This window comes from Struthio camelus, chromosome 15 (assembly GCF_040807025.1).
Source record: "Struthio camelus isolate bStrCam1 chromosome 15, bStrCam1.hap1, whole genome shotgun sequence".
Lineage (NCBI taxonomy): Eukaryota > Metazoa > Chordata > Aves > Struthioniformes > Struthionidae > Struthio > Struthio camelus.
Window position 1 is genome coordinate 17,454,372 of NC_090956.1, and position 27,703 is coordinate 17,482,074.

At 56.3% G+C, this 27,703-nt stretch overlaps 3 protein-coding genes across 8 annotated transcripts; 1 reads left to right on the forward strand and 2 right to left on the reverse strand.

Annotated features, from left to right (window-relative positions):
- Window positions 1-566: 566 nt before the first annotated feature.
- On the reverse strand, window positions 567-10,255 carry SPSB3 (splA/ryanodine receptor domain and SOCS box containing 3). Of its 5 annotated transcripts, none has more exons than XM_068909066.1 (7): window positions 10,067-10,255; window positions 7,591-7,739; window positions 4,996-5,173; window positions 3,783-3,970; window positions 2,965-3,067; window positions 1,933-2,058; window positions 567-1,613 (listed from the first exon to the last, which is right to left on the reverse strand). In XM_068909066.1, the coding sequence occupies exons 1-7, from the start codon at window positions 10,113-10,115 to the stop codon at window positions 1,270-1,272; spliced, it is 1,137 nt and encodes a 378-aa protein (XP_068765167.1). In that variant the 5' UTR covers window positions 10,116-10,255; the 3' UTR covers window positions 567-1,269. The 5 variants fall into 5 exon arrangements, with proteins under 5 accessions (XP_068765167.1, XP_068765164.1, XP_068765166.1 ...); XM_068909063.1 differs by lacking the exon at window positions 10,067-10,255 and adding an exon at window positions 9,125-9,325; XM_068909065.1 differs by lacking the exon at window positions 10,067-10,255 and adding an exon at window positions 9,167-9,267.
- Window positions 9,439-15,482, forward strand: NUBP2 (NUBP iron-sulfur cluster assembly factor 2, cytosolic). 2 transcript variants are annotated; one of them, XM_068909068.1, is made up of 7 exons: window positions 9,439-9,551; window positions 10,980-11,098; window positions 11,827-12,025; window positions 12,642-12,796; window positions 13,370-13,480; window positions 13,811-13,880; window positions 14,496-15,482. In XM_068909068.1, the coding sequence occupies exons 3-7, from the start codon at window positions 11,872-11,874 to the stop codon at window positions 14,639-14,641; spliced, it is 636 nt and encodes a 211-aa protein (XP_068765169.1). In that variant the 5' UTR covers window positions 9,439-9,551; window positions 10,980-11,098; window positions 11,827-11,871; the 3' UTR covers window positions 14,642-15,482. The 2 variants fall into 2 exon arrangements, with proteins under 2 accessions (XP_068765169.1, XP_068765168.1); XM_068909067.1 differs by having other exon boundaries at window positions 9,515-9,636.
- Window positions 15,483-17,137: 1,655 nt separating this feature from the next.
- IGFALS (insulin like growth factor binding protein acid labile subunit) lies at window positions 17,138-27,443 on the reverse strand. The gene is made up of 2 exons (XM_068909061.1): window positions 22,242-27,443; window positions 17,138-20,157 (listed from the first exon to the last, which is right to left on the reverse strand). Exons 1-2 carry the CDS (start codon window positions 22,255-22,257, stop codon window positions 18,347-18,349), a joined length of 1,827 nt encoding a protein of 608 aa, XP_068765162.1. The 5' UTR covers window positions 22,258-27,443; the 3' UTR covers window positions 17,138-18,346.
- Window positions 27,444-27,703: the final 260 nt, after the last annotated feature.

The following is a 27,703-nucleotide window of genomic DNA, read 5'->3' on the forward strand; positions in this document are numbered from 1 at the left end:
TAATATCTCAAGGTAGATCAAATGCAAAAAAGCAGGAAGGCTTTCCTGAGTGTGATTTGCTGGCAGCAATACCAGGCCACTACTGGATTCCTCTTTGACTAAAGCTCCCAGTCCTATTCCAGCATTTCGTCTCAGCACATATGAGAAAAGGGGCCTGCCACAGGAAGCACACGAATCTCTCCATTACTGGCTGTTTTGTACAAAGAAGCTGCACTGATTTTCAGTCTATGGAGCGGGTATCTGGGGTAGTTTGTCCAAGTGTGTAATCTGTTATGAGATACAGATTATAAAATTCTGCCCTACGTCGGTCTCCCTTCTTGTTTGCAGCTACCGGTGTCAGTCTGGCTCTGTTAGAGATCAATCTAGGCCAGCCTCTGACGTTTCAGAGGAAAGTGCAAGAAGCCTCCAGGGGGCAGAGGCAAGATAATCTCCACTTCCTTTATCTCAGCTAGATCTGACAAACAAATATTACATTTAAAACAGCCTCTCCAGTTCGTTAGCTGTCCTAGTGGGGCTAATTTTGACAGCCACATTCAGATTCATGCCTTCGAGGGGTGTAAGAGGAATTAAACACGGCTTGTACTTTTATTATTACAGTTTAATACAGTCTTTGATACAGGAGAAGCAGCAGTAGCCAACATGCAAAGCAATTAAAGTCAGCAGGGACTCAAGAAAGATCACTAACAGCTCAACTCCTGTAAGTAACTGCTCTTTCACAACGGTGCCAATGGTCACATAGCACAGATGCATCTTTAGGAGCCCATTTCCCTACGTGCTGCCTTTTGATCATGCCCCACCACTGTGAAGAATTCATTGCAGATACCAAACCAACATACAACAGTTAGAAGGGGAGAGACTCGTTTTGGATGTTTGTCTTTTCATAAGTCAGTTATTTGATTATAGTTTGCTAAACGTGTGCTTTGAAATTAGGAAGCCATTTTAAGTCTTGTCTCTGCTGAACAGTCTACAGAGAAAAGTGATTCTTCAAAAAGAGGTGGTGACTGATATCAAAGCGGGAGATTAAGCTCAGATATTTGGCTGCAGTTTACCTGTTCCACAGAGATGGGACTTCTTTGAGTCAATAGGTATTTTCAACGCACGTGATGGATGTTTAGCAAAAAGATTTCAAACAGCATAAGAGAAATCTTTGCAAACAAGTAGAAACTAATGTCCCCATTAAGAAAGAGGTGCATCAGGCCTGGACTGCCCTTGCAGGCAGCGGAACAAAACCTCATCTGACCCCCTCAAGGCAGTTCATATGAAGAGACATTATGTCCTCCTGCACCTCTTCCTTTGGCAGGCCTCTGCATCTGAGCCACAGGAGCTATCTGAGTCGCTTCCCGATGATGAGGAGGAAGGCTTGGATGTGCTATAGTTCATGCTCAAGACCCATCCAAGTTTGTTGTGTAGCACTTGTTTGAGTCCTGGTGGCAACGGCAGCACCTCCAGCGTGTCCACGTAGTTAGGCAGGAGCTGACGCAGGCGGTAACAGCAGAGATACTGGAGGGACGTGCAGCTGGCACAGGATCGGATCACCTTCATGCTGCTCTTGGCCGCTGTCGAGCACACCATGGGGTAGAACTTCTTGTTCTGCAGCTTGGTAGCTGCAACCCCTGCCGGGGACAGCAGCAAGGAGGTTTCACGTTAGTTTTGACTAGGGCTTCTCACCTCTCCCAGCTACCCCCAACGCGTTAACTACAAAGCTGTCAGGAAACACTTGGAAAATAGCCTTTTGAAATCCAAGTCTATTAAATAACAAATATAACTTTCCTCCCACTCACTGCATGCCTTGATTTTTCTTCTATTTTGCCAGTATTTTCTCCTGCAGTCCAGCTGCAGCCAGACTTGCAGTTCAACTAAACAGGCAGTGTTTAGTTTCCCTCCGTTTCAGCTTCTATGCCTGACAGCTGGTGGGGCTGCCCTTGCTCTTACCTATGCACTTCCGGTTTTTGAAAAACGTGAGCGTCCCATGCCACGTGTCCAAATGCACCCCAATGATGGAGCCTTGGCCAAACCTCGAGGAGAAGTTTGTTTTGTCTCCCTTGTGATGCAGTAGCCCTTAAAACAATAAACCTTACATTCAGTAGAAAGCCTGTGTTCCACAAATTCATCCCAGCTTCCATATATGTCACCACAAACTCCCAACCGGTACCGACTTGGCCACTACCTAAAAAATCCTTTAGTTTCCTCATCACTTATTCACTGTTCTCCCATCCCAGAGCGTGGTGCGAAAACAGAAGAGGATGTTGAGGCTTTGGAACATCAGGGTACAGGCAGTGGTATAAAAAACCCTGGATCAGTGCTATGCAACCTGCAATCCCGCATCCCTGCGGATTCATGCATCAGTTCTAAGGGTCTGCCAACGGTGGGTAAGAAAAGGCAGCTTGAATTTGCTGTAGACAGCTGGCTCATGAAATCAGTAACGTAGCCTGGACCTCTGCTAAAAGAGGAGGTGGGAGTGCACAAGTCTGAAGAGCATTGTTCCACCTCATTACCTTGAAATACAAGTTGTTGGTACTTTTCTGTGTCGGTACGAATGAGAGGAGGGAGGAAGAGAGTACCTGGGCCAGGGTGAGTACCTCTGAGTCCTCCTCAGAAGTGCTTGTTTGACATAGAGAAGCACAAGCGAGGTGAGACGCCCCAAGAGCTGAAAGCAGCCCATCCTATGCAGCCAGCTAGGGAGCGCCTGGCACAGTATTACAGCACATACAATGCCAAGGCAAACCCTGTGGGTGTGCAGCAGTGCTGCTGAAATGAACAGCCCACTGCACGCTGTTCAAGCACACATAGAGGCCAGCTACAGGCAGCAGCTCCAGTTTTAGTTGACAAAGAGACTCAGTTCTGGAAGCCATTTTGACCTAAATCCAATTCACAACATTTAATTCTCAAACTCCCAGGAAAATGCTTAGGCCTTGGCTGGCTTTCCAGCCATCCTGCCCTCTGACACTTCCCTGCCTGGATTACCTGTGTAGGACAGTCCCCAACTGTCTTCATCCTTGCCCAGCAGACTGCAGAAGGTGTGGCGGTACTTGTCCAGATTCACATCTGACGTCCCAATTCCTACCATCTGGAGGGAGGCAGGTCCCAGGAAGAAGAACACAAGCTCTTAGCGTCTGCTGCAGACACCAAACACTCTTAAAGCAACAAAATGCAATTGAGATTCCACCTCTGGGTCTCCCCTCCTTTTCTCGGCACAGTCCACCAGGTAAGAGACTTTGGTGAAGCCAAGTCAGATGTTTCAGGCCTGTGAGGGTTTGCCCTGCACAGGTGGTGCTCAGTAGCTGGACTGGAGAGGTGCATTGTTAGCAAAGCTGAGGGAGTTAACGAGGCTGTGGCCTCTGCATTAACAGCAGTGCGCAAGGTCAGGCTGCTGGTCATAAGCCACAGGAGCTGTGACACAGCCATGCACCCATCACCAACCCTGCTGGAGATAAGTACCAATTCCAGGGGGGAGGAAGTAACTAAGCACTGCATGCCCCAGTGCACTCAGCAGAGCATCACTACTCCCTGGACACTTTCCATAGCTGAGGTTGAGCACTGGGGTGGCCCGACCTTGCTATTTTGTTAAGCTTATTACTAATGACCTACCAATAACATAGAAAAGGGAAGCAGGAAAGTTGGGTTCTAGTTATGATTGCTGTGGTCTCTTGTAAAACCGCTTACCCTCCTAGGTTCAGTTTCCTTACTGCTAAATAAGGATATCTACGTGAACTGCTGGATGAAGCTTGCTCTTCTGTTAAAAGAACGTTGGACATCTCTGTAAGCCACTTTGTTCAACATACCATGTCTGTGCCATAGACTGGGGAGGTCATCTTGATCTCCCAGAAGTGCTGCCCGTCTGCCAGCTCTTTGTTGCCCCGGATAGCAGCTGTGCCACAGCTGTATTCCATATGGAAGTTCACCTTGCGGTTGTCGCACGTCAGCAGGGTGGCCGTCGACTTGTTCAGGTCATCCCATACCCAATCAAAATCTGTTCAGGAAACATGCAGGGGAAAAACATGGGAGAATGCACTTGGGGAGCTATCATTGAGCCAACGCACGGAGAGCCGTTTGTTTTGAGGGCCTGTCAAAACTTTTTTTTAAATTGTTTAGCAGGGTAAATCCTAAGCCGTGCAAGCTGAACAGTTGTTTGAGGCCTCAATTATTCTACAGTGTCCCAACAGGGATGGTTCAGTGCTCTCTCCTGCCTGAGGCTGCCAGCATTAACCAGTTCTCATCTCAGAGCACAGGGTGGCCGTTGCAAAGTGGCTTCTCCAGCCTCAGCAATTGTGGTCCCCTCATTCCAGGTGCCGTTGGTGCACGTGGCTGGGCACAAGCTGAGAGCAGAAGGAGAGGGGGTGATACAGCTCTCAGGGCCTGGCAAACCAAACCCAGCCTGGAAGAGCAAGCTGCACAGTCACTCAGCTGGGCTCTAGTCACAGCAACAGCAGTGCAGAGCCACATGGAGCCCCGGGTTTCTTTGGGGGGAATCACACTCATTTCTTGTAGCCTCAAGGGGCTAAAGGCAGAGCACAAGCACCATGATAGCTCCTCTATCCTACAGGCTTTCTTGGTCAGGCCAGGCCCACCCTCTGCCTAGCTTTCCTCAGTTGCTCTGGGTAGACCCTGCCACGTATCTGGGGGCCTGCCAGCTGTACCAGGGATCAGCATTAACAGGGCTGTAACCACAAGGGCCAGTTTCCATTTGTGGCCTGAGCTAGATGTGAAAGCAGGTCTCCAGAGGTGAACTCTGATTCACCGACAGGTTCAGCCCTGAGCTCTTGAATCACCACAGAACGCACGGGCTTGTAACCTTCCTAAGTTCTGCACAGCCTTGAGATGTAAACAGAGGAGCACCGTATGCAGCGATAGCAATAAGGATCCCCGTGCACACCTAAGCATCTGTACGGGGGAGGTGGTCTGTGCCACCATTCAACCAACAGGAGGGGAGCCAGGACCGCACCCACCACGAACCCCAAAGGAACACGAAGGCCAGTTGAGGAGCCCCTTGCTTACACTCGTCCTCCTCGCCGCACTGGCAGTCCTTGACGCGGTGGATGGCATGCAAGCTGGAGCAGTAGGGAGCCTCATTCTGGTTCTCGCAGTTGCAGTAGGATTCTCCGGTCACGGGGATGGCGCTTGGGATGGAGGGCGAGAGGGAAGAAAACTCTGGCTCCGAATCCGAGTCGCTGTGCTGCCGGGAGAACAGAGGAACAGTCATTACTAAACACCCCCACAATCAGACAGCTAGACTCACAGCCAGCAGATAGGCCTGCTCTCCCTACAGCCAGGCTGCTCATGGGACACCCGCACAGCACAGAGCCACGTGGAGAGATCCCCAAGCTCGCTCCAGAGCCAGCAGCAGCATGGCTGTGTTGTGCCCAGGCCTGGCCTGTCCTGCACGGAGGCAAGGGGCTGCGCCAGTGAAAACACCCTGCTTCTAGGACCTGGCTAGTATCTGGCTGTGCTGCAGAGCTTTCCCCCCAAAACTGGGCAGGATCTCGTGGAACCAGGCACCGTACGATGTGGATATGCTCTTTGTGCCTTTGTAGCTTCCAGGGCCCTGCCATGTACAGAAGCCCCCATGACTGCGGGGGTTAAGGAGGTAGGAAGGGGCACAGCAGGCAAGCAACATGACAAGCTCTGAACAGTGCATGGCATACTTATTTAAGGAAACTCTGTGCTAGAGCTGAGGTTTTCAACATGCAGGTTACAGACTCCTGGGAGGACTGGAGGCCATATCCAAGGCATCACAAATAAAGCGCACACATATACAATGCTGTATGCAGAAACTATACAGCTCCAAAGGAGTCTGGGCCTCTACTGCCAAGCTAGAAGAGAGCCACACTGCTGAAAAACCTCTGCTCTAGAGAGACTAAGAACTGAAGGAGAAGACAGATAAACAAGACGAGAAGGAAAAGGGGAAAAAAGGAGGCCAGGCAGGGGAGCTGGCAGAACAAAGCAGAACCAGTTAAGCAGTAAGGCTGCGGCTCCTCATACCAGTACTGCAGACAGGCCCACAGGGAACCCACTGAAGGAGTAAAAGGCTTTTGTTTACTTTCATGCACGAACACAAAAACTTGATTTGCTATTCCCCAATGCCAGGAGACTGAAGTGTGCCTGCACTGGACGCTATAAGAGCTGTGTGCTGGCCCATGTGTTATGGGAGATTTGGTGTCACCTGCACTGGACGCTATAAGAGCTGTGTGCTGGCCCATGTGTTATGGGAGATTTGGTGTCACCTGCACTGGACGCTATAAGAGCTGTGTGCTGGCCCATGCGTTATGGGAGATTTGGTGTCACCTGCACTGGACGCTATAAGAGCTGTGTGCTGGCCCATGCGTTATGGGAGGTTTGGTGTCACCTAATGGAGTCTCTTACTCTAGACCTCAGCAAGTTACTCTGGGTTTGCACGCTGGTCAGATATACCTGCTTGTTATTCACCCTCACCCCAATGCCCATGGCAGATTTTGTAATCCCTGTTTAAAGGCAAAACCCTTTTAAACTCATGTTTCTTTAGCTGTGCAAGACAGTGGGACTTGAAATGACCCAGGCTTACTTATCTACTGCCAACCCCCCTTCTCCTTTTCTAAATCTGCCCTGCAGATTAGGGAGCTTTACTTCTGCCTTTCATTGCCCCTCCAGAACTACTGCTCTCTAGAGATCTGGCTGTTCCTATTACTGCAGGAAAAGCTACTCTGACAGCAGAGAAAAGGCTCCTTTTCTTGGAGTGCTGCGTAGAGATTCGGACATAGTGCTCTGGCAGTGACCTTATAACACTTGAGCCTATCTTTTAAGCATCCGGAGCAGCTCCTTGGGTTTCCACCAGTGCACACTGCTTGGGGATAGAACTCAACATACTCAAGGACTGGGGAAAAGGGGTGAAGGAGGCGGAGGTGAGTCTAATTCACTCCTTGCACTGTTTTACTGACTGCTTTCCCCACTGTATTCCTGTCCTCCAGCGTATCAGCATGCCAGGGCCAGATTCAGAAGTGATGTACACATTATGGGTTTGGAAGCATAAGGGAGTTTAAATTAGAAAGTATTCAAGCATGAATTGAATATGAAGCAGCCCCTGCTCCCTCCAGCAACAGCTGCATGAGGACAAGAAGTTAGCATGGCCATACAGCAGGCCAGACTGGAGAACTGATCTAGTTTAAACATGTATTTAGATCACTATTTAAAAAGTACATGTCAAAAATATTCTATATACACTACATACACACACTTTATATAGTTAAGAGAGAAAGTTTAGCTTAGTACCAATCAGTTCCGTTGGCCCAAATAACCACAAGGCACAGAGCTCTACTGCACAACGGCAGGAGCAGGCTATAAGCTGCTTAGCTAGCTCTTGTTGTGGAAAGATACGCTTGGGAGTCCTACACCCCGCGTTAGCGGAACTCGGAGCCAGACAAACAACTGCCTCCATCTGGTTAGAATGCCTGTAAACTTAGTAAGGGTCTTTTCCGATTTTGGGCCAGTTTTTTGGTGCGGAAATACTAGCTGCTCAATACACAGACCTTGAGCAACCAATGCCTGACGTCAGGGGGAGAAGGAAGGTTTCCCCTTGCGTCACTTTCAAGCTCTCCGTACGCTGGCCTGCCTACCTACCTGCCCATCGGAGTCATAGCCCCGGCCCCGTGAACCAGTGGCCAAGGCGACTGCCCGAGTGTCTGCGTCGCGGCGCACCCCGCTCAGGACGAAATGCCAGGCCCTGCTGTTACGCGTGCGTCGCGCCATGGTATTCCGAGAGAGGTAAGCTGTGGATGCCAAGGGAGAAGGGGTTACACACAGCAGCAGCGTTCCTCTTCCACCCGCCACTCACCCAGCTCTACCTCTGCAGCAACCTCCCCCAAGTCACCAGACCCCACACGGGAACAGATCAGCATGAACCGTGTCTTTACAGTCGCCATCAATGGACACAGTAGTAAAGTAAGTTCCTCTGGCACCACAGGCTTCTGCAGACTTCAACTTCTTCTGCCACACAGCGCACACTGCCTGACAAATACTGGGGTCAACTTCTCCCTGAGCCCAGCCACTTTGCTGGATCCCCCAAACCGTTCCTAGGATCTGGCAGCAGCTGCCATCCAGGATCTACCTGGCCTGAAGAGAGTCAGGATCACCAGTCATCAAGACACGGCCTCCCCTGTGCCCGCTAACCCTTGAGCAGTTGCTTGGGCTCTGACCGAACCGCTCAGCCCTCTGCACCACCCTGGCCATCGCTGCAGCCACCACGTGGGCCAAACTGCCTGCGCCCACCTGCTGCAAATGCTGTTTGTTCATCGCCAAGCAACTGCCTGTTCGGGCTGTGAGCAGGAGACACTTCAGCAAAGACTTTGCTCTCAGCATTTGGGAGTGGGGGAAGAGATTTCATTCCTGCTTGCTGAAGGGAAAATGCCCTTTCCGGGGGCCTGTCCCGACTTGCCTCAGGGACAGCAGACAGAAGCAAAGACACTCTCATGTCCTGAACTGAGCAGCAACGCTACGCAGAGACAGACTTACATGGCCCTGCAGCCAGCTCGACAGACCAAACACGCTCTCAGGCATCATGCCTCAGCTTTGCAGCAGATGGAAACGTGACAGCACAACTTTGATGTGCAAACTCATTTCTCCTGGAGTTTACTTTAGCCAAAACAGCTCCCCGCCGTGAGCTGTAAGCCGCCGCCTGCCTCCCAAACCCGCTCCCTCAGCTCAGCCCCGCCGGCTGGCCAGGCCGCACGCACGGGCCCACCGGGGCGGGCAGCAGCCCCCCCGCTCCCCGCCGCGCTCAGCTGCTTTGCGCACCCCCGCTCGCTCCACCGCTTCACCTTTCCCTGGGACAGGGCCTCGCACCCCGCCCGCGAGCCCCGGCCCCGGCCCGGCGCAGCGCCCGCGGCAGGCAGACATGCCGCTCCCTTCTCCCAGCACCGCGCCGAGCCCGGGGCTCCCGCCAGCGGCCGCGGGGCCGCAGCCGGTACGGCAGGGCCGGTACGGCAGGGCCGGTACGGCAGGGCCGCCTCGCCCGGCCCCGCACCGGGCCGGGCCAGGCCAGGCCCCGGGGGGCCCAGCGGCGGACGCCAGGGAGGAGCGAGGAACGAGGCCCGGCCCGGCCCGGCCCGGCCCGGCCCCTGCGCTCGCCGCCGCCCGCCCCGGGCCCCGGCCTCACCTGCCCGGCCCGGCCCGGCCCGGCCGCCGCGCTCTGACCTACTTTCCCCTCCCGGGACATAAACAATCCACACTTGGCCCCGTCCCCCCGCGCCCATTGGCTGAAGCCGCGCCGGATCCCGGCGGGAGGCGTTCGCGGTTGGCGGAGCGCCCCGCCGCTCACGGCTGCGGCGAGGGGGAGGGCGCGGCGGGGAAGGCGCCCGCCCTCAGCGCCACGCCACTGGCTGCCCTGCCTGCCAGTCGTAAAGACGGCGCGCCATTGGGCGGCGACCGCTGGCGGCTATCGCGCGCTGCGGGGCAAAGCGCTAAGCTCATTGGCTGGCCGCGACGCCCATCGAGACTGGAGGCTGGGGGAACGGGGGTGAGAGAGCAGCTTGGCGTAGCTACGGCGGCCGGAGAGGAGCGTGTGTGGCTCGCGATTGGGAGAGGTGCCTGCCACTCTGCGGGGGGCGGGGCTTCCGCCGCCGGAAGGCGGAAGCGAGGCGGGCAGCAGCATGGAGGAGGCGGTGGGGGGTGAGTGTGGGGCCGCGGCCGCGCCGCCGGGTGCTCCTGCCCTCCCCGCGGGGTGGGGGCTGCCGGGGACTGGCGCCGGCAGGGGCTGGGGGGGCTCCGGCCTCGTCCCGGCCTTTCCGGGGGAGGCAGCCCCGGGGCGGGCGGCGGGCGCGGGGCCGTCGGCCCGGCTCCCGGTGGGGGGAGCCCTAGGCGGGACGGGGACGGGCCTGGGCGGCGGGGCCTGGGCGGCGGGGCCCGGATCCCGGCGGCCGGAGCGCCGCAGCGGTGGGGCCTGGCAGGGGTTCGGGTCTCCCGGTGCCCGGCTCCCGCCAGGGGGCCCGGTGTGGCGGGGCCCGGCGGCGGCGGAGGCAGCGCCGGGGTGACCGGAGCTCCCGGGGCCGCCTTGCGACGCGGCTCCGCGTAACGCCCCGCCCGTCCCGCCCGCCGTTACCGTCGGTGGAGGTGCGGATGAGGTCCGCCATGGTGCGGGCGGTCTCCATGCGGGCGGCGCGGCGCGGTGCCGGGCGGCGGGTACCTGCCGGACGCCTGCCGGGGCTCTGAGTCAGGCGGGCGGCGGTGACGGGCCGCCCGGGAACGCGGGGCGGGTTGGGCGGCGCCTGCCCGCGCCGGCCCCCGACGCTGCCCCGCGCTCCCGGGGCTCCGAGCCGGGGACTCCCGCCGGCAGCGCCCCCCTCCGCCCCCCCGGCCTGTCTCCCCGTTAGCGCTTCCCGCGGGAGCCGGCGCCGGCGGGTTTTTCTCCTCTTTATTTCTCCCTCTTCAACTGTACTCCGCGTCAGAAGCTCGCGGCGGCAGAGCCCTAAGCGGGAGCCGCTCAGACCAAAACGCACGCTGACAGCGCGGCAAGGAGGCTCGAGGTGACCCGGGCCTCCCAGGAGGGCGAGCAGCATGGTGCAAAGAGAGGAAATGCCGAGGGGGTGATTTCACAGAAAGCCTCATGGCAATTCCTGCGAGGAGCTCAGATTAAAATCTGCTCCAGGCAAAGCGTGACAAAGTCCTTCTCTGGATGTGTATTACTTTGCTGCTTGAGTACTGCATAGGTCACCGGGTCAAAATTTTTACTCTCCACAGGCTCTTTATTGGTCTTGCTGTTGCTCTGATCTTCCCTTTCCTCATAGCAGAAGGTCTATGTCAAATCCACCATTTTTCTGCCCTGTTTTCTTATGCTTAAAACAAGCTTATTGATGTTGCATCATCTCATCTCAGCTGGTGACAGCTGCTGTTATTGTTTGCAGCACGTTACTGGCGCAGTGGAGGCTGGCTCTGAGCTGGCTGGTCAGGGCATTGCTGCCTGCACAACTTGAGGTCAAGAAGAGAGTCTGATGTCCTGTTACTGTTCTTCCTAGAGAGAAGTAACCTGGCAGGGGTGCGGCACATCCTCCTGGTGCTCTCGGGGAAGGGCGGCGTGGGGAAGAGCACCATCGCCACCGAGCTGGCTTTGTCTCTGCGCCACTCTGGGAAAAAGGTGAGTGAGGGTCTGTGGGATGGGGAGCTCTATGTGCTCTCCCTTCTGACCTCCATCTGGGCTTGGTTTTACTCAGCCTTTCTGCGTGTGTCTGTTCTGTGAGCACAGCGTGAAGATCCTTCATGGTGGAGGCTGCTGCCGTAAACAGAAGAGCTGTCTATAACAGAAACTTGAGTCCTTTTTTTTTTCCTGTGCTTACTTGATCCTGCACAGTCCAGCCTCTAGCAAATTGCACGGTTCACTTCCCCTTTACCCAGGAGACTAAAATGTTATTTTTGTCATGTGTAAAATGAAGGCACCAAGAAATGACTTGCTTTTTTTGTATGATACACAGCCACTTTGTGGAGTGAAGTGAGTGAGCTGAAAGACAGCATTACCGTGGGGGCAAAGGGGAGCTGCGTGGGCATGAGACAGACTGAGGATTTTTTTAAAGGCTCTGTGGAGCAGATGCCACTTAAATTCTGATAGGTCTCCTGAATAAAGATTTTCTTAAAGAGCCTCTAAATACCAAAGAGAGATTCCATGGAAGGATGGAGATCTGGGAGACCCTAGTCAAATGATACCAGTCAGAACTGGCACTTTGGCTTCTGAACTTGAGAGTCCTCTCTGTGAAGTGCTGAGAGCTGCTGGAATTCATGTGTTCCTTTCCCTTGCCCAAGGAAGGAGCGCAGCTGGGTGCTACAGTGGTGCTCAGGCCTATCTGAAAGGCTCTGCCTGGTCGCCTGCAGGTGGGGATCCTGGATGTGGACCTGTGTGGCCCCAGCATACCCCGCATGTTCAAGGTCCAGGACAATGACGTGCACCAATGCGACAGCGGCTGGGTGCCAGTCTTCGTGGACCAAGACAAAAGCATCTCACTGATGTCCATCGGCTTCCTGCTGGAGAAGCCAGATGATGCTGTGGTGTGGAGAGGACCCAAGAAAAATGGTACAGACCGTTTTTGCTCTTGGTAACAACCTTCCAGCGCTACGTGCCTTCTGCAAAACTTCCTGGAGCTGATGTTTGTTCTGTCCAGGGCCCAGGCTCTCCCAGACATGCTGTTCCTTGGCAGCCTGTGTTCAAACGTAGGCTGCAGTCTGAAAGCCTCTCTCCTGGGACAGAGGCCGGTGGCTTAGAGGCAGCTGATGTAAATGGCAGGGGGAGAGGCTGTGCTCTATCGCTGCTGGTCTCAGCTGAGACCTCATTAGCAATGAAAATATCTCCAATGTGGTAAGTCCATGTTACATTGTCTGGGTGGGTTAGGGCTGTCCCCTTGGCACACATCAGTGACCTGCTGCCTTAGTGAGGTCTCTGTATGTAGCCAGGTACTGTGGAGTCCAATTAGCCTTGGAGAGAGGGCTCCAAGTGACTTGGGGCAAGACAAGGCTCTTGCACTCCAGGGCTGTCTTCCCCTGTGTGGGTGCAGGTGGTTCAGGCTGTGCTGCATGTGCTCTGCTGACAGGTAGCCCTGCTCTCCTCTGTCCCCCCCAGGATGCCTCCTGACCACACGGCTCCCAGGACACTTGCTAAAACCTGAGATTTTTCACCCCTTTTATTTCTGCAGCTTTGATAAAACAATTTGTTGCTGATGTGGCCTGGGGGGAACTGGACTTTCTCATTGTGGACACTCCTCCGGGCACATCTGATGAGCACATCTCCACAGTGGAGGCCTTGCGGCCGTACAAGCCTCTTGGAGCAATCCTAGTCACGACACCTCAGGTAGGGCAGCGTGCTGGGTGACCTGCCCTGTCTCTGGGCTCGGTTGGTGGGGGAATATGCGCTCGAGGGTGGGTGTTTTCGCAGGCCTATCTGCGGCTACTTACTTTACATTTCTACCCCCGATGCAGCCACTGCTTGTCCCTCAGGACATCTCTGACATCTGTCAGTCACTTATGAGTCAAGGCTGCTCTCAAATCCAAGTTTGTCCGATATCTGCCTTTGTTTACACACAAGCCTGTACTCAGCCAGGGGCTGCCCAAGTGTGAGGCCAGCTGGAAAGGTGGAAGCTGAGCGCATCTGTCACTTCAGCGCAGGTCTTGCTGCAGCCACTGCCCAACCCCTTCAAACCGTGCAACACTGTCGCCCATCTTCCAGTGTGTTGCCTGTGGTCAGCTCTTCTGGAGTGCAGTGAGGACTCTTAGCCCAAGCTATGGCCAGCAATGGGGAGAGAGCCTCTCCCAAGCCCCCTTCTCTATGCGTGCTACAAACTGTCTGTGTGCGTGTATGCCTGCTCCAGAACTAGAATCTGGCCAGAGACAGACACCCCTAACCCTCGCCTGCTCTCCCCTGCAGGCAGTGTCTGTGGGGGATGTGAGGCGAGAGCTGACGTTCTGTAAAAAGACCGGTTTGCGAGTTCTTGGGATCGTGGAGAACATGAGTGGCTTTGTCTGCCCGCACTGTTCGGTGAGTTTCTCGATACTGCTGGGCTGTTATGGGTTCTTATTCATGATATGGCTGTTATATGATCTGGCACCTCAGGCTGCAAGTCAGTGAATGCTGTGAGGGGCGATGCGGTGTCCTGGGAGATGAGAATCTCCTGGCTGGAGGTTTGGAAGAAGCTGCCAGCTGTGCTTTCCTAAAGAGAGCTGTGGGAGGGCAGGGGCGAACACAGTGCCCTGAGGTTAGAAGGTGGAGGAAGTTAGCTTCGCTCACACCCAACCAGCGCCTGTCCTGTTGCACAGGGCTCTGCCCACTGGTGTTTATGACTAACTGCTATTTCTTTTCCTCCTTTAGGAGTGCACAAACATCTTTTCCAAAGGGGGAGGTGAAGAATTGGCCAAGCATGCTGGGGTCCCTTTCCTTGGTGAGTGGCCTCTTGAGCAGAGCCCTCCTTGGTTAGAGGTGATGTCCATACAGTGCCATGGTAGTGGAGGAGTGCTTGAGTGAAGAGATGCGGTACCACCAGGGGAGGGAGGCTGGGCTCTGGGTCCCTGTGAGCCCTTGGGGCCTAGGCAGAGGCAAGATGCGGCTATTGCTTCTCTTCTCTGCCATCCAAAATGCTCACGCTGGGCATCTGGCCCATCTGGAGCAGAGGCAGCGATGCCTGGCAGCTTGCTCTGGCTACGGATGTCGCGGTGGCAGAGTAATCAAGCCCGTAGTCCCACAGCTGTCCTGAAACATGATGGAACCTCCCTAAGAAATGAGGTTTGGGGTTCGAACCCTGTGCTCTGGACAGGGGTGGGATTGGGGTGGGAGAGGGTCTCTTATGAAGCACTGTGGTGTGGCTTTACCCTAGCTCCAGAGAGAAGGGTTGCAGGTGAAATGTAGCTACTGAAGGATTCAGTAAGGATGGCTTCCCTCTCTCCCACTGCTGTCCCAGGAGATGAGTCTGGCAGGGGTATTTCTTCATTCCGGACTGCAGGCCTTTGCCTTGTAACGATCAAGCAGTCACTCTGCCCTTTCCTCTGCTCTCCAACAGGCTCTGTGCCCCTGGACCCCCAGCTCAGCCAGAGCTTGGAGGAAGGCAGAGACTTCATCCAAGAGTTTCCCAAGAGCTCTGCCTTCCCTGCCCTCACTCACATTGCCCAGCAGATCTTGGATGGGACGTCCCCACAGAGCTCCTGAAGGTGGTATTGAGGTGGACTCTTGCTGGCTGAGGTCCCTGCCTAACAACACCATCAGCAGTCCTTGCTGGTGGGGAAGGGGGGACGTGGAAGCTGTTTCTCTATGGCACTGTTTCAGTGGAGGGAGGGGGGGGAGCACCGCACTAGTGCCACTTGTGGAGATCCGAAAAGGGAAGTGCTGCTCCATCCCCGCTCTGAATTTGAAGAGGCCCCATGGGTGTATCTGCTCATGCAAGGGACGCACGTCTGCAGCCTCGTTCTTGCCTTCTAAACGGACAAGTATTCCGCCCGGATGGGTACAGCTGTTCCTAGCCCCGCACACACCGTGCTTTCCTCTGCGAGTCGGTCCGTTGCACAGGTACTTGTGGAGATCCAGATTGTTTCCACAAGGTTTCATATGCTGTGGTGTTTTTGACAGTGACTGAATGCAGCTAGCAGCTATGGGGCTCATACCGTTGACTGACACAGTTGTTCCCTGACTAAACCCAAATGGCACAAATAGTCTGTATCTCGCCTCTGCACACTGCTGCCTTCTCTCCTGTTGCTTTCACTGCATGATAGATTATATGGTACTTGTGGTTCAGTGGCTGGTGAGTTTGTGCCAGGTGCTCTGATCTGGATCTGAGCCAAACCACCTCACTCTGAAATGTAAGATCATTGGTACAGAATATCTCTCTGAGGGCATGGCATGTGCTTCATGTGAGGAAATGTCTTTAGGTGATCTACAGTCTGTCTGACATCCTACCCTACTGAAAGAGGCCGTTTCTTGGCCTGCTGGGGCTTGTCATAACTCAGGAATATTTCTCAAGGTTCCAGACAGTAAACACTTTTTCTTAAAATCAGTGTGTGTTGTTTTATGTTTTTTCTATGACTGTGGTGTTCTCTGTAGCTGTGAGTCTTGTTATTAGGAGCATCTCATTTATTTCTAGGGAGTTTCTGCTTTTCCTCTGTGTCCTTGCTAGCTCGGGTACAGGTAAATCTTTCCTCCTTTCATGCCAGCTTTTAAGATCCAGCCGTGGCACTTCTTTGCAGTGTCTTTTGCTGCAGTTGATACTGCAGTTGATGGGGTTCCTTCAGGTCCCCAGGTAGGTTCCTTGCTCGTTGGTCTGAGCGTACAATTTCCTTAGGCCTCCTTCCCCTGGCAGCTGCTTTGGGTTTCTCTTCAGGGCCTCAGAACTGGCACTCCTTAAGGACCTACCTTCCTCTTGCAGGCTTGATATAAGTCAAGGAACCTAATGAAGGTGGTGTCTCCGCATCTTACTTCCCCCTTCTGGACTTTGAGCCCATCCTTGGCTGTGTGTTCTTTCCATGCTCTGTTCTGTGCTGAGGACTCACCTTTGCAGGGCTGACTGGGAGGGGACAGAAATCTGATTTTTTCACTTCCAATGTGGATTATATTTGACAATAGACAATTACAAAGCAATCAGAAAGAGCATCTGTCTACACTGCATACTGTATGCATAGTTAGAACTTGCATCTGACCAGATTTCCTCACTCACAACTTTCTTTCCTGGAAACTTTGTCTGACCTTTGGTCACTTATCTCAGATTTGGAGAGTCTGGCATTAGGGTTGGAGTCTGACCGGGCTGTTAATTTGTCCAGGATTTCTGGATACCTATTACTGCCTGGACCTGTCAGACCCGCAGCGCGTGCTGCTCACCCTGGGCCTGCACTAAGTCCGTTGTGTCCTTGCTGCGACGGCTGCTCTGTGTGCATGTTACCTGCTGTGTTGGCCATGAGCGTCTGTCTAAGAAATCCTGGGTGTTTTTTTTAGATCACTTAATGGATATGTTAAACCTGTGGCAGATGCAACCTGAAGGGGAACCCTAGGAGACATAGGCTTGGCCTGAGCTGGAAGCTGCCCTTTGCATGAACAGAGGGGCCGAGGAGATGGGGGTGGCTGGCGGTAACGGCAGCTCTTCTTGCAATGTGGGAAGAGATGTCCAGTGCAAATCCTGCTCTGTAATTGCTCCCAGTGTGGACAAGGTATAACCAGTTGATGTCAGTTCAGACTCTTGGACTCTGAGATCATTGGGCAGTGGTTGCTGGTCCTTACTGGCCGCTGTGTGCGTGATCTAAATGACACTGGGCCCTCCTGTCTCCAAGACCACTCCCGAGGCTTTCCTTTGCAGCTGACCATCTTGCAGAAAACTTGCCGCAGATTCCTCCTGCGCTTTGGGGAAGAAGGTCCAGCCCTTCTCTCCAACGGCAGGGGAACTTACAGGGTGTCGCAAAAGTCTGATGATCCAGAGCTGCACTGTAGGAGTGAGATGTCCAGGTCCCTTCAGCTCTGCAGGCGTCCCCTATGCTGCGGCGGGGAGCAAGCCGGCGAGCAACCGGGTGCTGCGGCTCTGCCCTGCACGCGCTCTGACGCTGGGTAGCTGACAGCGCCCATGCTCTTTGACGCGGCTGTACTGTGCAGAAACACTGGGGCTCTGATAAGACATCCCAGCTGGGTGCGGCACATGCTTTCAAAAAAACATACTTACAAGATGGGTTGCGATAGCTCCAAAGGTTTATTTGTCTGCTACAATTTACCAGCTAAGTGACGTGCATGGCTTTCTGTAACCTGCCTACATCTGCTATTGCAAAGAATGATTAAAGCAAGTCATCTGCCCACTTTCCTGAACCTATAGGAGAACTCGTGGCTTTTTAGGGTTTTGGTTTTTGTCTCAGCTTCCGTTTAAGCCTGCCAGAGATCACCCATGGGCAGAGGTGAACCTGAGCCCTTACCGTGGTCTTCTCTTACCTGTGGGCTCATGGATGGTTGTGTGGTGGTGTGTCACGGTCTTAGCTTTATTCCTGACTTTGTGCCCCTGGGGTCCTGCTTGTGGATCAAGCTACTGTTTGCTAGCGTCGTATAAGAGCAGTGCTGTGGCTCTGCTGGTGGGATGAGGGGAGCCTGAAGCTTTTCCTATCTGTAGTGCGAGGGTGTTGGGAAAGGCTTGGTGCTGCCTGCTGGTCCGGAGAAAGCTGCACAGCACTGGCATCTGCTGAGTTGGTTCACAGCAGGAAGAAGCTTCATTTCATTGTAATTCCAATAGCGAGTGCTGGAGCCAAGTTTCCTCTCTGCCAGTCAGGATGGCCCTGCTGGGCCTCAGAGGTGCCCCTTGCCATGGCGAGGGCTCTAGTCAGTGGGTAAATGCCTTTCTCTTGCCCCGGAGCGGCTGCCAGAAGCTCACAGACGCTTGGGCTTCCTGACCGGGGTGGGCAGGCAGGCTGGGGAGCGAGTGCGCTAACCAGGGGGCTGGTGTTTAAGTAACTCGGATATTTCAGTTTGAAGCCAGCAAACCCATTTGGGGAAGGTGGTGCCTGTCTCCCCCTGCCCATCCCTGCCTTCCCCTGCAAACAGGCATAACCACATAGCCCAAAGAAGTGGTGACCCCCAGTTACTGTATGCCAATCCCTGCCCTGCACTGGTTCTGCTTAAAATTACATATGTATAGCTCTCTTTATCAGTGCAGCATGGAGAAAGACAGCTAAAGACAGCGGAGAAGCCGGGCTAACCTTGGGCAGTTTGCTTGTGCTGCTGCCCTGGTCAGCCCAGGGTGGGGTCAGGATGGGGAGCGAGGTGCCGGGTAACTGCTGTCCCTGGGACTGCGAAGGGGAAGGTGACAGTTCAGGGCACGCTGCTAGCTTGTGGCTAGGTTTGCACCGTTGCTTACGTTGGAAAGCAGCAAGTCCTCCAGAAAGTGGAGGTGTGTTGTCAGCAGTGAGCAAAGTTGTCCTCACTGGTGTCGCGGAGGTCCAGGCCTGTCATGTTTGGGGGGTGGAGGCAAGTGAGGTTGTTGTAAGTGTACACAGGGACGTGGGAATCGTCCCCCTCCACAACAGACTGCACAAACCGTGGGACCACCACGGGGTGCTGCAAAGAGAAGTCCCGCAGCCCCTTCAGGGAGCAGTTACAGTGCCAGTTGTTCCCCTCCAGCCACAGCTGCTCCAGTGCGAATGAAGAGCACAGAAAACCAACTGAAAAGGTTTCCAGGGAGTTGTTCCTGAGGCTGAGGTATCGCAGGTTCAACAGCGGGGAGATGATGGTATTGTCCAGCGTCTCTAGCTGGTTATTGGAGAGGTCAAGCCAGAAGAGTCTCTGGAGTGGGCTGAAGGTGTTCTGTGAGATCTCCAGGAGCTGGTTGGAGGAGAGAAAGAGGTACTCCAGGTTGCTTAGTCCAACAAAGAGCTTGGGCGAGAGGTGGCTCAGCCTGTTGTGCTTCAGATCCAGCTCCAGGAGCTCATGCAGATTGCTGAAGCTTTGGTCTTCAATCACAGAGATGGTGTTGTGCTGTAAGAACAGCCTCCGCAGGCTGGAGAGGCTGGAGAATGTGTTTGCTCTGATCCTGCTGAGACAGCTGTGCTCCAAGTGAAGGCTGTGCAACTTGGTGACCCCCTTAAAGACGTAGTCAGGAAGAACCTTGATGCAATTAGCAGACAAGTGCATCACTGCAATGTTGTACAACCCTAGGAATGCCCCAACCCTGATGTCTTGTATCTGGTTGTTGTTCAGGGTGAGGACCTCTAGCTGGCCCAGCCCATCAAAAGTCCTTTCTGCCAGGCTTCTGATCCTGTTATGTCCTAGCTGCAGCTCCTCCAGGAACTGGAGGTCTTTGAAAGTCCTGGGTCTCAGGCTGGTGATGGAATTGGTGGATAAACGTAAGACATGCAGGCTCAGGAGACCCAAAAAGGTGTCCTCAAACAGTGAGACAAGACGGTTGTGGGAGAGATCTAGCCACCGGAGGGACTTCATGCCCATGAACGCACGGGGCGCGATGGCGTTGATCTGGTTGTGGTTCAAGTACAGCTTCTGCAGCTTCTGCAGCTTGACGAAGATGTTGATCTTGATTCCCTTGAGAGAGTTCCCGCTCAGATCCAGCTCCTTCAGCTCGGTAAGGCTGCAGAAGAGCTGGTGCTGCAGGTAGGGGAGCTTGTTTCCAGCCAGGATCAGCTCCCTCAGGTTAGGTAAGTCATGGAAAACCTTGTCGGGCAGGACCACGAGTGAATTCCAGCCCAGGTTCAGATACCACAGGTTGGAGAGCCCAGCAAACAGCCCTTCCTCCACTTTGCTGAAGAAGTTGTTGTTGAGGCTCAGGGACACAAGGTTTTGGGTGTGAAGGAAAGTATGGGGTGCCAAGTACTTCAGCCGGTTGCGTTCCAGGTGGAGGTGGTAGAGGCTCCTCAGCCCATGGAAGGCATGCTGCTCCACACCAGCCAGCTGGCTGCTCTGCAGATCGAGGAAGTCCAGGCTGGAGAGGTTTCTGAACGCTGCGGCTGGCAGCAAGGTGAAATTGTTGCCATCCAGCCAGAGGGCTTTGGCATTGGCAGGGACATCCTCTGGAAGATGGGTGAGGTTGCGCGTGCTGCAGAAGACGTTGAGCTCCTCGCTGTAGTCATCGAAGCTGCAGGCGCACAAACTGGGGCATCGCAGGGGCTCTGCACCCGGCTGCTCCTTCAGGGCTTCTCCTTCTGGCGGCTGCGACGCAGCTGCCAACAGGGCCAAGGGGAGCAGGAGAGCGATGGCTGCTGTGGAGAGCAAGGGAATAGAAAGCATTAGCTGAGCAAGCACGGCACGAGGTGGCAATGGTGAGGACGGTGTTTCTTACTTGCAGGATGATGGCTGCCGTAGGAGACAACGTGGAGTCAGGAGGGTCCTCCTGGCCTTCTTGTGTCCTAGGAAAGCCACCTGCTGAACAGGCATGAACGTGGCCTGGCTGGAGTGATCCCTGCTCCCTGGCTGACTGTGTCTGCCCAGGCAGAGGAGAAGGGATCCCGGGGCAGCAGCCGGTCCCTGGGGAGGGTGGCTGGAGGTGCTGGCAGGCCCAGGTGGGCCTGCCCTGCAGGAGAGCACAGCCCGTGCAAGACAGTGACGTTTGGCCGTGGTGCCAGCGGGCAGTGGCTTGCCTCACGCCGCAGCCGGGACGCTCTCGGTGTGGCATCCAGCTCCCCGCTGCTCTGCGCCAGTACTTACGCTCTGGCTTCGCACCCGTCTCTGTCCTGCAGCTTCCCAGTTTGGCCCCTCGTGTCCGGCTTGTGGTTTGTGCTCTGCAGCGCTGCGGCCCCGGGTGCTCAGCCGCGCTTTGGAAAGCAGCAGCAGGGCGACGCCAGGCAGAGCGGCGGGAGGGCAGCTTAATGCAGCGACGGGGGCACATGTGGGGTTGTAAAAAGCTTTCTCTCCCGTGTAGTTCAGCCCCGACTTCTCTGTCCCTGCGGTGTGATTTCTCTCCGTCTACCTGCCGAGCCTGAGAGGGCTCCGCGGCCGCTGCCGGCATCGGGAAGGGCAGCCGAGCTCTGAGCAGAGCAAGCGGAGCAGCCGTGGCGGCGGCTGCCGCTGCGCTTTATTTTCACAGCAGTGGTTTCGTGCTAAGGCAGGGACCGCGGGCTCCCTCAGAGGGGGCACGTGCCACCGTCAGAGCCATCGGGGGCTCGGGAGCGTGCCTGGTTTCGCGCGCGGGCTGCGGGGCCGGTGCCTCGGCTCCGCTTGCCCCGCGGACGGCTGTGCCCGCCGGAGGGCGAGCTGCCCCCGCCCCTTCTCCCAAGCGTTTTGTGCCCAGTTAGGGCAGACGCCGCTGAACTCATCACCACGGCGAAGCGGGAAGAACTTATCGTTGCTGCGGGTTAATTAGCTCTGAGTAGCCCAGCTCCGTGACTCAATCACCGCCCGGGCAAAAGACCCGCCAGCGCGGCGACCGGAGCGCCTGCCGTCCCCGTCCCGCCGCCGTGGCGTGACGCACGTCGCTTTGCTCCGCCAAGGCGCGGGGGGCAGAGATGCCTGGCTGCGGCGGCAGAGCCGGGACGGGAGCTCCCCGAGTCGCCCGCAGCCGGCGGCCGCCCTGCGAGCGGCTCTTCCCCGGGGGCCCCGGCCCGTGTTTCTGGAGCACCCGCTGCTGGGGCGGCCCCAGATCCTGTCGGGTTTGGATACTCCCATCTAATATCCGTGCACTAAGCAATAACACGCGTCTTTGAGACTCAACCTGCCCTTTGGAAAGTGCGTGACCATGCGTTTGCGGGATTGCACCGAATTTCTGCCACAGCTCAGACCCCTCTTTATTTACTCTTTGGTGCATGGACCCTGTGTAACCCCAGTGCCAATACGTCCCAGCTCCCCTGCCAGGAGGGTCCCCTGCCCCTGCCGGGACGTTTGTCCGTGTGCATCTCAGCAGCAGCTTCTCTCTTTCCGCCAGCAGCAGATGCACCTTTCCCCTTCCCTCCTTTCCCCCTAAATTAACTTGATCTCTCCCAGAGCGGAGAAGACCCCGGAGGCCGCCCCGTCTCGCGGGCTGGGCGCTCGGGGCAAAGGCCCCGGCCCCTTCCCGCAGCCCTGAGCTTCCGCGGAGGCTCGCGCTCCGCGTTGTGGCTCCGCTGACGGTAAAGGGCCTGAGAAGGCGCGGGGGATCCTGAAATGGTTTTTCAGCAGTGAAGGTGGGCAAAAAAACAAAAGGGGAGGAAAAAGTTAACGGCAACTTGACTGCAAAGTCCCAGGAGAGTTTTACCTTCTCCCCCAGCAAGCTTTTGCCCTGCCCGTCCCTGCCGTGGGGGGTCTGTGCCGACCCGGCGGCAGGGAGCCGTGCGGCGCCGCGGGAGCAGCGGGGAAGGTCGCTCTGCCTTACCTTTGCGTGTGCTCATGGTGGCCGCCGGGTGGGACGGCAGCGCTCCGTGTCCGCCGCGCCGGCTCTCCCCGGCCCCCCCACTCCCTGGGCCGGGATGGAGCAACCACCTTGACGCCTGTCCAGCCGCCTGCGCGGGCCGCCGTTAACCCTGCCGCTGCTGGGCTCGCCGCGGGACGGGCCGCGTCGCCCCGCTACGGGCTGAGCCGGCGCCGCGCCGCTCCAGGGACCGCTCCGGGCACGGCCACTCGGCTGCGGAAAATATAGCGACAGCACAGACTGGAGACAAAATAATTCCTTCTCTCTCCTAGCCTTTAATGGCCTTCAGTTTTGCTCGTGAGCGGGACGAAACGAGGTGCCTGCGTGAGCTTTGCTAGTCCAGGAGGACGGGCTACGGGCTGAGACCTGGTCCTGGGGGGAAGGTGGCGCCGCTGGAGACTGGCCATGGAGATGGGTTTTGGATCGGCAGCGAGCCAGAGAGGGGGAACCTTGCCGGGCCGCCCCCTTGCCGTGCCGCTGGCCTCCTGAAGGGCACCCGAGCAGAGGCAGCCGCTCTTCCCCTGAGGTTTCTGCCGGCAGGACGAGTTCCTGGGAAGGGCCGCTGCCGTGAAGCCTGGGCAGTGCCGGGGCAGCTGGGGTGGGCACAGACCTGGGGCTGCTCAAGGCATCCCCCCGGGTGCAGGGGACGAGGTTCGAGCCTCACCGCTCGGCCGTGTGTCTGAAGCCCTGGGACTTTTTGGCCATGGGCTGAGCCAGTGGTTGACGGTGAAGTGCTGCAGGTCCGTGGGGTCTGGGCTGTCCTGGCGAGGGGCCACACGTGGGACGTGGTGGAGCTGGACCCAGGCTGGGATCAGCACGTGGAGCCAGGCGGAGGGTCGGCCGGAGGCGAGGAGCTGGGAGGCTGCTGGGGCTTCCCAGCCGGAAGAGGAGGGATTCGCGTCGTGGTTCCCCAAAGGCGCCCTCAGGTCTACCAGCTACGACTTTATGAAAAGAGCAGCTTTACATGGCGAGACCTCTCTGCCAGGGATGCTGCTGGAGGAAGTGGAAGAGGCTGGATCCTTGTGCTGTGTCTGTGCCTGAAAACGCACTACAGGGCCTGCAGCATCCGAATTGCACAGGGAGCTTAGAGGTGTCAGGGTTACTCTTACAGGGAGATGGAGATGAAACATCCAAGGTTTTTCGATGATGAAAGGAAGAGATGAGTTAAAGAACAGGGAAAAGTTTTGTGCGACGCTGAAAGCCTCAAGAATAGAGGAAAGAAGAGAGTAACTCATGTATAAATCTGGGTAGGAATAAAGCCAGCCATCGATTTCCCAGACACGTCACTGGCAGCACAAGGTGATGGTGCACAGCAGCTCTGGGCCAGCAAGACTACTCAGAGGAGGGCTACGAAACTACTGCTTGGCTCCCAAATAAAGATAACTCAGTGTCTTCTGCAAAATTAACGCTTATTCTGCTAGAATGCCCTGAAGTCTGGAGAGCTCCTCCAGGCTAACGCAGTCCCTGCTGCGAGCCGCGGTGCCGGGGCTGGCCGTGGTGTGGCCGCGCTGGTGCGCGAGGGCCAGCCACGCTGCCGGCCCGACGGGGCGCTGGGCTGCAGCCCTACGCCGCCTCAAGGCTGAGGAATCGCCATGCAGCATGTTGAACGCAGATGCGGGACCAGTCTTCTGACGCTGAGGGTCACCGTACCAGACCTCGTCCTTCGGAGCGTCTTTTCTGCTTTGCAGGATGGAGAGGAAGAGGAAGGGGACCAAGGCGGGAGCTTTGCCCGGAGCTCGGCTCCCAGGGAGAAGCTGGATCGTTGCGTTTTTTGCCAAACCCTTTGCTAGGTTTAGTGGCCAGGCCCTGCGGAAGGAGAGTTGTGCTTGGCTGGGTGCGCGTTTTCAGAAGGGCTTGTCCTCTTTCAGATCTAGAGGTCCACATGCTGTGTGGTCACTAACGACATCCCTCACTACCAACCGTGGCTGCGAAGGTCTCTGGGGCTCTCTGCTCCTCAGACGCCACAGCAGGGTTTGGCTCCAGGCAAGGAGCTGGGTAAGGTGGGGCTGATGGATGGTCCTCAGGAGCCGACTTGGAGCTGCAAGATTGCAGTCTCCTGCCAGAGTCATTTGGCAGCTCTTCAAAACTGCTCGGGGAGGCTCATGAACTCGTTCTGTATTCCAGGTCATTTCCCCACCAGCCCTTGTCCAACCCAGCTTCTGAAGAAACTTTTACCAGTTTCCAGGAAAAAAAAAAGGTCACTTCTGTCTCAGATAGAAGAGCCTAGTTGGCCAGAGGTTGTGTTGGAGGTGGTAGTTTGCTGCCCTTGTGGTAGCTGCCTGATTAGGCCATGAAAAAAATGCTGCTATCCCCTTTCTGAATATTGCAATGACGTTTTTCCTTGAAGATGCACCAGAAGCAGCGCTGGTGTTGGACACCATTTACTTTCATGGTTCAGACTTAGGAGACAGGATCCTCCACCAATGCCAAAGCACTTCTTTAGCCCAGATTTACCTTGTCTCTGCAGGATCAGTCCTCGTTAATGCAGAAAATGAGGCTGGAGGCACAACAGGGCCAAGGAGCAGGACTGCGCTGCTGCCTGCCCAGGGCGGCAGGGTGATGGGCCTCAACGTGGGTGCTGGCGGTCCTGCCTGCCGACCTGAGATGGTGAAGAGCAGCCTGCTGCCCTCGCAGGCACCGCGACCGAGCGAGGCTGCTGCCGAGAGCGTCCGTCTCCACCGGCTCGGTCCAGGATTTCCGCAGCCCTGAGGCTCCGTCCCGTGCGGGGGCTGTGGTGGTAACCAGCGGTGGTGGCCGGAGGGCTGTGAAAGCCGTGGGAGACCATGCTCCTGCCGCTGCCTCTGTGCCCTTCCCCTCCTGCGGCTTCCCGCTGTCCCCCGGCTCGTGAAGGCGGCTGCAGGCCGCATGGCTCCTGCGCTGGGGCTTATGGCTATTGTTAAAGGTCAACTGGGGTAAAAGAAAATGAGCAAAGCCCAAGTATGATTCAAGGGAGGAGAGCGTAGGGTCACCAAAGCCAAAGGGGGGTCACCTCCAGGGCTCAGGTTTGGGAGTCGATGCCGTCCTCGGTACCAGCCGACGTGGCAGGCGCCTTCCTGCAGGCCAGGACACCTCGATCCAGAGAGTGGCAGTCGCACGCGTGCTGCTCTGGGGTGTCTGTAACAGGGGAGAGAGACCCTGCTCCTCTGGGCTGGGGCCCTGGTGCACTTAAATTACTGTAATTCGCGGCCTCTCTCCTAAGGGTGGCTAACTGGCTTGGAGCTGGTGAGCTGGGTGGCTTTGAACGGAGATCTTCGTGACCCAGCAGGAAAGTTCAGGTTTGCAGCCACACCTGCGGGCGTTCGCGGCCCTCACCCGGCTCCCGCGGGCGCAGGGGGTTCAACGCCCTGCTGCTCTCACCCTTCCTGCGGGAGCTGAAGCCTCTCAAACGCACCCGTGTCCAGCCTGCGCCTTCCTCCTGCTGAGTACCCCTAGTCAAGCGATTTCCTCCGCAGCACCCTCCTTAACACGTTCGCAGCGTCCTCTGTTCTGGCACGTCTCCAGCTATCGCCAGCGGTCGGCCCCCTGCCGCTTGCAGGGCTTTGCCCCACGCGCCCAGCTGCGTATCCCACCGCCCCGGCGTCGCGGGAGCCGCGGCTTGTCCTCCAGTGACTTCGCAGGGGACTTCGCAGGTCCTCGTTACCTAACTTGGGCGGAAGCTTTAAACAATGCTCTAGCTGGGGAAAAAAAAAAAAGGGCCCGAGCCCATGGGAGCAAGTGTTAGAGAGAGAGGAGGAGAATCCGGCATTTCTTTGCTCAATGCAATCAAACTTCCGCAGTTCAGCTAAATAAGAAATGTTTTTTTCAGTTTCTTTTTGGACTGAATGGGTGCTCTCCTCCCCCTCTATTTTAATCTTCTGTTCTGGGAAATTATAGATCAGAAGGGAGAAATGAGAGATGGAGACAAACGTCTCCACTAATAGGCGCTAAGCACATATTGACACAAGGTGTAATCAATTTGGAAGCTAAAAAGAGCTGAACCAGCAAGGACCTGCCGGCCAAAACCCACAAAACCTCTAATTGAATTTTAAAAGAAAACTGCCTACATCTACAGAGCAGGTTTATCCCTGCACACAACGGGCCTTTTCTGTGAAAATCTCCAGCAAGCTGCCAAGGGAAAACACACACGAGAAATAAGCCATCTCCTTGCAAAGCTGCGGCGCGGCAGCTTGGCCGGTGGTTAAACTCTAGAGCCAACTGCGCGAAAAGGAAGACGTGAGCGCCCGCAGAACTGGGCCTAACGGCTGTAAGCCCAGACCCGGTCTCGATTATGGGGGAAACCGCCCTGGGGGAAGCGCCTGCCTCGGGCTGCCCTCGGGGCTCCCGGCCGCCTGGGGCGGGCGCTTGCATCCCTCCCCCCGGCCAAACGCGGCCCTGGCCCTTGCGAAATCCCCGGCACGGCCAGCGCCGAGCCGCCTTCCCCGGCCTGATGCAGCCTCAGCTGTGAAACGAGCCCCTTCTGGGAGGAGGGACCGGCTCGCAGGAGTCCCTTGGCTTATCTCTTCCTGGGCAGGGGAGGACGGCGGGAGGCGGGAGCCTGGCTTTAACGGGGAGACGGAGGTCTCCGGCGTCGCGGGGCCGTTGTCAGTGTGCACCGTTAGCTTCAGAGCAGCCTGGAGGGGCCGCGGCTGCCCGCCGGCAAATATTTCTATTTTCGGCCTCGCGTTAACTGGGAGCCGGTCCTGCTCCAGGGTCTTCACGCCTGCCGCGTGTGCAGGGCCGTCCCGCAGCGGGCCGGCCGCCAGGCTGGTTTTACTTCTGGAGCCCGCAGGTGATGCCTTCGTCTGCGCCGCGAGCTCGGCCAGCGCAAACCTCCCCCCGGCGCGGCTCCCCAGCCGACCCCGGCTCGTGGTTTTAGCTCTCCTAGCTAATCTCCCAGGACAGGAACAAAGTCTGTGCTGTCTCAACCGGTTGCCATGGAGAAGGCTGTAATGGTATTAGGAAGAGCAGCAAAATCATAAAAAAGCTTCTAAACCTATTTAAACTGCTATGAATCATTAGCTTTGCTCAGCAGCCAGCCTGCGCCCATGGTTGCTCACAGCTGTTTCCTCCCCGAGCACCAGCATGGCCCGGGCACCTCCAGCGCCCTGGGGGAGCAGATCGCCCCAAGAGGACCCCGAGGCCACGCAAGCAAGGGGGGAAGCGGCTCTAGCCTGCTGGCTCAAAGTCGGCTGAGATTTATTAGTAGTGCAGAGTCGCTAGTGAGAGACAGCCGCCTGGGAAAAGGAGGAGCCCCTCTTCCAGCAAGACCACCATCCTCAGCGTCCCAGCTGAGGGCTGCTGGGGGAAGATGAGGGCTGCTAAACTAGCAACAATTATGAATCATTTCCCTATGCCATCCATGCTGTCCCATAAGGCAGGGTAGGAGTGTGGTGTGAGGAACAGCTGGACTACATAGCTTGTGCCTAATTTGGGAACACAGCGTTTCT

Excerpts from the sequence above, each read along its gene's own strand:
- NUBP2 (XM_068909067.1), top strand. Across the intron at positions 12,026-12,641 it reads GAGAGGACCCAAGAAAAATG|CTTTGATAAAACAATTTGTT; the intron begins GTACAGACCGTT and ends TTATTTCTGCAG. Across the intron at positions 12,797-13,369 it reads TCCTAGTCACGACACCTCAG|GCAGTGTCTGTGGGGGATGT; the intron begins GTAGGGCAGCGT and ends TCTCCCCTGCAG.
- SPSB3 (XM_068909062.1), bottom strand. The coding sequence starts at position 8,440 with ATGAGAGTGTCTTTGCTTCTGTCTGCTGTCCCTGAGGCAAGTCGGGAC. Across the intron at positions 3,971-4,995 it reads GTGCGGCGAGGAGGACGAGT|ATTTTGATTGGGTATGGGAT; the intron begins GTAAGCAAGGGG and ends TTTCCTGAACAG. Across the intron at positions 3,068-3,782 it reads CAGTCTATGGCACAGACATG|ATGGTAGGAATTGGGACGTC; the intron begins GTATGTTGAACA and ends GCCTCCCTCCAG.